This window comes from Arvicola amphibius, chromosome 6 (genome assembly GCF_903992535.2).
Source record: "Arvicola amphibius chromosome 6, mArvAmp1.2, whole genome shotgun sequence".
Taxonomy (NCBI): domain Eukaryota; kingdom Metazoa; phylum Chordata; class Mammalia; order Rodentia; family Cricetidae; genus Arvicola; species Arvicola amphibius.
Window position 1 is genome coordinate 14,097,832 of NC_052052.2, and position 8,567 is coordinate 14,106,398.

The 8,567-nt window shown below is 47.2% G+C and overlaps 1 protein-coding gene across 1 annotated transcript; it reads left to right on the forward strand.

Moving 5' to 3' along the window:
• Positions 1–219: 219 nt before the first annotated feature.
• Positions 220–621, forward strand: LOC121677220 (glycine-rich protein 2-like). Its single transcript, XM_042055283.1, has one exon. The coding sequence runs from the start codon at positions 220–222 to the stop codon at positions 619–621; it is 402 nt and encodes a 133-aa protein (XP_041911217.1).
• Positions 622–8,567: the final 7,946 nt, after the last annotated feature.

The window sequence follows — 8,567 nt, forward strand, 5'->3', positions numbered from 1 at the left end:
TCCTAGGCCTGTGCACACCTTAGGTGCACATAGAGCTATCACAGCCCTGAGGACTCCAGCTCAAATGCTGACTCCTTCACTCGGTGATTAACCATGTGGCCTTGATTATGGGGCTACTTCCCACAGTCAGGGGACACAACAGCAGCATCATTTGCATCCAGGGTTTTCAGACCCAAACTCATCTCTGAGTCAACAGGGGCTCTAAAAAGCAGAGCAGAGATGGCAGGCCTCCCACACAGCAAGCACTTAAGTGGTCACTCCTCAGTTAGTTTAGGACTTCCAGGAAGGGGCACCAAGGGATGCTGTCTTCTCAATGTGGGTTCAAGAGCTGCACAGGGTGGTGGTGGTGGAGGCGGTAGCAGTGGTGGAAGTGGTGGAAGTGGTAGTAATGGTGGTGGTGGTGATGGTGGTGGTGGTGATGGTGGTAATGGTAATGGTGGAAGTGGCAGTAATGGTGGAGGTGGTGATGGTGGAAGTGGCAGTAATGGTGGTGAAGGTGGTGGTGGTGGTGGTGGTGATGGTGGTGGTGGTAGGAGCAGTTGCTGGGGTGCAGCCAGCCAACACCCAGTTCTTGGAACTTGCAGCAACACTGGAGTTTCTGTTTCCCTGGGGATTGGCTAATGAAAATGAGAGGAAGAACCACTCACTCTGACCCAGGATAGGGAACACAAGTCGAGCACAGGTCTCAGAGCCAAGGAGGGGAAGAGGCTGAGAAGCACGGCTGCAGTTAGAGCCGTCTGCCACAGAAGAACAACAACAAACTCAGAGCGGATGTCACTGAAAAGTGCCGGGAGGGGAGGTGTGCACAGCTGAACCACAAAAGCAGCAAGCTCCTCAACTCAGACGAGAAGAAGGTGTGGACTCTAGTTCCACCCATCAAGAGCTTGAACCTGTTCCATCAATTACATCAGCACTTGCCTGGCTGTGCTTTCTGTTGCTATGATGAACACCTTGACCAAAAGCAACCTGGGAGGGGAAGGGTTTATTTCATCCTACAGCTTACATCATGGAGAACAGTTACAGTGGGAACCTGAGGGCAGGAACCGAAGCAGAGGCCACAGAGGGGTGCTGCCTACCAGCTTGCCCTTCATGGCTTGCTCAGGATTCTCTCATCCGCAACTCAGGACCACCTGCCCGGGGATGGCACCACCCACAGTGGGCTGAGCCTCTCACATCAATTGTGAATCAAGAAAATGCTCCCATGGACTTGCCTAGAGGCCAGTCTGATGGAGGCATTTTCTTAATTGCAATTCCCTCTTCCCAGATGACTGCAGCTGCCTCTTGTGTTGAATTGACAGAATTTATCCAGCGCAGCACAGTGGGGTGAAACTCTTCTTTAAAATCAGAAAGGAAATGGGTTAAAACTTCTACACGATGGCTGACTTTTCTGTCTGCTTTAAGCGTGTGTGTGTGTGTGTGTGTGTGTGTGTGTGTGTGGTTTGCTTAGGAGGCATCAGATAGTGTGTCCAGCTCACTGAGGAGGACACAGAAGGGAAGCCCCAGGCTCCCCCTGCAGTTCTAGGCCGGCCCCATCTTCACTGGAACAACACTGGGTAGGAGACTCCTTATTGGAGAAACAGAAAAAGAGACAATTGCGCAGAAGCATTCACAAACCAGCCCCTTTCATTTTCAAGGACAGGAGCTGATAAATGCGCTGATTGTCCTGGCTGCTCTGTGTATTATGCAAATGAGCCCAAAGGGGAAAGATAATGCTTCAGGGTCACCACCTGTCATATTCGAGTGCCTCACATTCTAAAAGGGGGTTAAGAATGGCTGACTTCGTCCTTAAATACCTGTGTGGGAGGTAACAGTGTTGAACCACCATTATCTCAGATCTGAATCACTGGGGGCCACATTAATTTCCTATTTACAGAAGCCACTCTCCGACGCACGATGGAGCCTGCTCATTCAATTTACCACCCACGTATCCATCATATGCTCCTGATGGCCGGAGGCTCTGCGTGCTAGTCTTCCCTACGGACCTGGAGAAGCTCTGCTCTTTCAATTACAATCTTAAGACAGTAGCGTTCAACATCTGCCTCAATCGTATTAAACTAATAGATGGGCCATGAATTCTTTAAAAGACTTGAAAGCACTGGAGGTTAAAAAAGAAAGAAAGAAAAGAAATGGCCTATCAAAGTAGGTCAGTCAATCAGACGATAATCTTACCAAGACGGTAACTGTGCCCCACCAGCCAGTCCCCCTCAGCCGAGACCACAACAAAGCAATTTGTCACCTTGCTGGAGATCATTCATGTAGTATCTCCTGAGTTTCTATGGGGGTGGGGTGGGGTTCAGATGCTCAGAAACCCTGTCAGGCCATGAGAGCTGTACAGTCCAAGCTAGAAGAAGGAGAATGACTTAGAAGCTGCACTTAATTTATGTTAGTGGGAGCCCAGAGCTGAGGAGACCAGCTCAGTAAGCAAAGAGCGTTCCTTGCAAGCATGAAGGCCAGAGTTTGAGTCCCCCCGAATCCTTGTTGAAAAAATGCCAGGTATGGAGGCCCACTCTTGTAACCTCAGTGCCAGTGAGGCAGAGACAGGCAGACCCCCATGTCCTTGTTTGTTTTCTAGAAAGCAGCCTGGGGGAGGAAAGGGTCATTTCATCTTATCTCTTACAGTCAGAAAGGAGAGTCAGGGCAGGAACTCAAGGCAGGATCCTGGAGGCAAAAGCTAAAGTAGAGGCCACGGAGGAGTACTGCTTACTGGCTTGCTCACATGGCTTGCTCAACCCACTTTCTTATAGAGCCCAGGACCATCTGCTCAGGCGAGGCACCCCCCCATCAATCACTAATTAAGAAAAGACCCTTATAGACTTGACTGCAGGCTGATCTGATGGAGACCTTTTCTCAGTTGAAGTTCCCTCTTCTCCGGTGACCCAGTCAACTGACAAAAGCAGCTAACTAACAGACCCAAGACTCGCTGGCTAGCCCGAGCCAAATGGGTGAGCCCCAGGTTGCTCTGAGAGACCCTGTCTTAGGAAACAAGATGGAAGGTTCCTGAGGAGCGGCACCTGAGCTTGACCCCCACCCCCCTGGCCTCTACATACATGCACAACACATGCACCTGGGCATGCACAAATGCACATGTACACACACACACACATACACAAACACGCATGTGCACATGTATGCACACACGCACACACACACACCAAAGACCTTAATAAAAGAAATGACTATAGGTAAAAAGGAAATAAATGCCAAATAGATTCTGCGCTCTCCTCTTCGCCATCAATAAATCTCCGGCATCATGTTTTGAAGAGTAAGGGCTGCACAGCGAAGCTAACACTTATTTAAAACCTCAGCAGAAAAGCCTATACCATAGCCCTTGTATTAGCACACCTGATCATGCTGTCTCAGAAGAGTAGATTTTTTTTTTAAAAAAAAAAAGCACATTTAAAGGATACAAGACAAATTGAAGACAATATTTATACATCTTCCAGGGGCTGTCTGTCTTATTAATAAGACAATTACAGTATTCTACTATTTTCCTCCCTCCTCCTCTTCCATTGTTCTTGTGATAGAATTTGTGCAATAAATAAAACCAGAAAGCTGAAACAGAATTGGGTCTTTTGTAAGACTCATTTTCCTATCACAAACTCAAAAGAGCGATTAATCATTGCCACCTAGATGGGTTGACTGGCAGACTCTCTGTCTCCAAGTTTGCTGTGTGTGATGAGCCATGCTAAGATGCAGTGGTCAGGGCTCCTCTTGGAGGACAAAACGTCACCAATTTACAGGCAATGGGATGAGAGCTGAGCATCCCAGAATTTGGACCCATCTTGGTCCCATCTTTCCTTTCTCATGTATCTCCCCAGTGCTGACTCAGCGGGTTGATTGGCAAGGCCCTTTGACACCCAAAGGCTTTGAGAAGGGCTTTGATAATAACACAGAACTGTGCAGCAGAATCTCATCCTCCCAGGCTTCTGCCGGACTCAAGCAGCCCCCGGCAGCGGTGGCCTCCCTCGGCCCCAGCCCTTTGTACCCACTGCCAGGCTGATCCTCTTTTCTGCAATGGGATGTTTTCCCTCTGGGGCTCAGCCTCCACTTCCTCTGCTTCCTGCAACAGTTCTGATGTTTGGGAAGCTGCTCCCCACTGCCCCTCGTCCTCTGTGGTTTGGTACTGACTCTATGATGTGCTAGGAAAGTGGCTGGTGAATTTAAACTTGGCCTTAATCACTTGGCCTACTGTGTCATCCTGGTCATAGGTCCTAAGACATGTTCATGCACAAAGGCAGGCTGTGCTATCCACTCCGATTTCGTTCCAAGATAGTCACTGGATCAGTTGGGACAGTTAATGACCTCATTGTCTCTAGCTCTGAAGGACGTGATCCAGGAGTTTTTACAGCCATCTGCCCTAGTGATTTTCTGGGTGTACGCAGCACATCCAGGAAATGAAAGACAGGACAAGAAAGAGTCCTGGGTCTCTGAGTTCAGGTACCCCATGAAGAAGGGCACTCTGGGTGGCAGAACAGGCTTGAGGAGGGTTCCTTCAGAGGGGTTAAATACATCATAGAGGAAATGCATTTATTTAAAAAAGACAGATATATGGGTTAAGAGTTTAGAAGTCTAGACTTTAGTTATAAATTTCAGAGTCTCTGACACATAGAGAATATTTAAAGTCAGGTGGTGGATGTCTAGCCAAGGAGACTGTAAATCAGAGAGATGAACTCGGCCAACCTTCAAGAATTCCAGTTTAAGAGGTCGACTCCTTAGGATCGAGTCAGTAGAAAGGGAGTGGAGACTGTGACTTCCCAAGAAGAGAAAGCATGCCTGGTCCATTTCTTTAAAAACACAGAATGCTGGGTGGTGGTGGCGCACACATTTAATCCCAGCATTGGAAGGCAGAGACAGGCAGATCTCCTAAATTCAAGACCAGACTCATCTAAAGATATCAGGATATCTACCACTACACAGAGAAACCCTGTCTTGAAAAACCAAATAAATAAATAACACCATACTTTAAACTGAGCAGGTGACAAATATTTGTGACTTACATCCCAACATGGCCATGGCATAGATCCTAAAACATTATGATTTTGGATGAAAAAGGAAACTTTTAGTCCCAGTTCATAATGTAACTGGCTATGACAGGCCCACCCTCACTCATTCAATGAGCAGTATTTAGAAAGCGTTGGTGCAAACACTATTTAAGGCTGGGAGATTATTAAAGTCTGAAGGAACGAGCAGGAGGCTGCTTCTTGTCTTGTTTATTAAATTCTTTCCATGTGACTATGAAAAAGAATCCCACAAGAGAAGTTTTACATCCGCTCGCTGAAGGGGCTCAGGCCCTCGAAATCTCGGTTGTGCGGGCGAAAGGAAGTGGACAAGAACTCAGACTCAAGGGAGTGCACCTCACGGGTCTGAACTTCCCTGCCTGCTGCAGCTCACCCTCCAGCCAGCCTGCAGAACTCAGAGTCCTATGACGCACGTGATCAAGTCAGGTGTCTCATAGTTAAATGTTTATTTAAAAAAAAGCTGCTGCATATGTGGGTGGCAAAGAAGCGAAAATCAAAGTGATCAGGAAGTCAGGAGATAGGAAAGATTAGCTGGACCTTGAAATACAGAAGCGTTTAGAGCACACCTTTGCGGGGGCAGGGCAGCGATCCCAAAGCCAGAATATCAGCATAAGTAACTTAAACCTCAGAAATTGTTTTGTGTGTCACATGGGTCTCAGAGAGGGTGCTCTTACAATCACTTATGCGGCTTGTCTAGGGCAGAGGATGTTGCATCAGAAACAGGCAAAACACTTGAGGTCTTCCCCGCGACAGCTAGGTGGTCTGGCAAAGCATGCAACTAGGTATTCATGGAAATGTCCCTCACAACACGGGTCATGAGTAAAGACAATTCCCACTGGCTTTAAGAAGATGGAGAAGATTTTACCTGCGAGGCCTTCACTTACTCCTAATATAACTGTACCAGCATCACAACACCCCCACATTCTCTTCCTTCAATGCAGTGGGTTCCTTGAGAAGAGGGGTGGACCCCCACAGGGCCTCCCTGATGCAGCATCTATCAGAGGACCCCCACAGTCATTCCCCTTGACTCCGAGGCTTGGCACGGTGTCTCCTCCATGTTAATTTTCCCATAGGTTTTCCGCTACTGGAAAAGAAACATTCTGTTGGAACATTCGTCCATCCCAAAGCGATGTGAAAGCAGGGAGGAAGCAACGTGGATGTCAAGCTCCTTCCCCACCCGTACTAGGTTTTTAATCAACCGTTTGAAGGTACTGGGAGGGAAGCAGGTGCCAAGTGTTCCATTTTCTACATTAGCAATTTCCAATTTTCCAAATTAATTAGTAAATTGAAATACAACCTGAACCTGCCAGAGAACAGAGAGCAGCTACAAATTACAGGCTCACCTGACTCCCACTGGAGGAATCTTAAAGAAACACTGCATAGCAAGAGCAATAGCATGGCCATCCGTCTACACGGAGACAGCCCTATTCTCAATTCTTCTAGTGACTAATAGGATCTATTTGTAAGAAACCTGGCCCTGGAGAATGGGTGTGACCTGAGGCTGGAAGTCTGCAAAGCTTGACCTCTTTTTTTTTTTTTTTTGAAAAAAGAAAGAAAGAAAAGAAAAGAAAAGAAAAAACCATCACCAACAGCAACTACAATTCCACTTTGTTCCGCTTTCATAAAAGCTCGCATTTATAACACGTTTAAAAGCATGTCCAGGGCTGCTAGCTCATCCTGTCCCATGATTGCCTCCACAATAATCTTGAGAATAAGAAGCACCCAGCACAGAGTGAAATCAATAATCAATATATTGACCCGACCACCAAAGTCCCAGCAGGACGCATGATTTCACTTCAACTATGTAAAAGCCTCGCTTAGAGAAGGAAATCTAAGCTCACTCCTCTGCTCTGGAAGAGGCGGTGACTCAGTTTCACCTCACTAAGAAATGTGTGCTTGGGCTGCTTGTCTCAAAGCTTGTGCGCCTGCCATTCTCTCAAGCAATTTCTAGGCCCGCTCTCAGCCACACCCTCTTCGCCACTCTGCCCTCTGCAGACCCTCCTTGCCCAGCTGTCATCTCAAGCCAGCGGGGAAAACCCCACAGAAAGGGTCAGATAGCGAGGCTCGCAGGCTGATCTACGCATGCGCAGACTCCATCTACGAGCCTAGTAGAGACCGCACATGCGCAAGAGTCTCTTGTCCATGCTTGGGAACCCAAGCCTTGCTCTTCCGTTCAGCAGGCAAGCTCTAGGCTGGTTCCAGATGCGTTGTTTTTTTGCCTGGGTCTCTGTCCGAAGTTGAACAGAGCAAGGATTTTCCATATCTTCTTAAGAAGAGAAACCTTCATAACATCTTTTTATTACAATTTGAAACTGCTAGTTAGGGAAAAGGAGGGGGGAGGGAGGGGAGGGAGAGGGAGGGAAGGAGATACTGAAATGATAGCACCATCAAGGGAGATTCAAGAAGCCAAACTTGCTGAGCTCAGATTCCAATTCTGACACTGGCTGACCTTGAGTCTTGGTTAGTATGAGACTTAAATGTATTCAGAGATGTAAATTAACCATATTGAAATAGTGCTTGGCTTATAATGTAACCATAAAATGGCACTGTAAATACTTTACTGGGGAAGGCAATATCCATTCTTTTCTTGAGTAGGTGTTTTTGATCGTGTTAAGGGAGGGTTATGAGATTTGCTCTGCCCTCTCTTAGAGCCTTCTCCCTTTACCTGAATATTTTACCATTCCTCCTATTCTGCTGACCACAGGGCGTTTTTCCAAAATGAAGGTAGGGTCTTTGTTGTGCATAAAAGAAAAAACTGTATTTTTCTATGTTTTGGGGAACTGAGATGTAGTTATCATTCGACATTTGTCTGGTGAAGGCTCTCCCTGTATTTTCCTGCTTTGTACAAAAAAAAAAAAAGTCAGTGAACAACACCAACACCAACGCCAACAAATAACCTTACTTTGATTTCTGAGATCTGCTTGCATTCAACAAAACACATGTCTGAATAGATATAACCTCAAGCACTCAAAAAGCAACGAATGAACAGTCTCTACACGAAAACAAGGATGATGGGGTGAAAGAAGAGGACTCCCCATTTCAAATAACTAACGAATGAGCTCCTCAGCTTGTGGCGATTGTAGAGTTTGCAGGGAGCTGTCCTTTCAGCACCACTGAGCTCCTTCACCCAGGGAGCCCTGGGCCTCTGTGGAAACACTGCATCATCCTGGCCAAGTGAGAAGAGATAAGGTCGAGGAAGCCCTTGGCCGTTTCTCAAAGAGATTACTCTATAAGTGGTACGAGGTTAATCTTGGCTGTCAACTTGACAGGATCTGGAATCACCTGCAGACAAGCCTGTGGACCTGGCTGTGAGAAACGATCAGGTTAGTCTCTGGGCATGTCTGGGATGGAGTTTCTAAATCAGATTAACTGAGATGAAAAGACACACCCTGAGTGTGGGTGGCACGATCCCACGGGCTGGGGTTCTGAACCGAATGAAACGGAGAAAGCGAGCTGAGCACCAGTGTCCGTCTCTCTCTGCTTCCCCGTGTCATGCAGACGCAATGGGACGGGTCATCTCAAGCTCCTGACACCATGCCTTCCCCACTA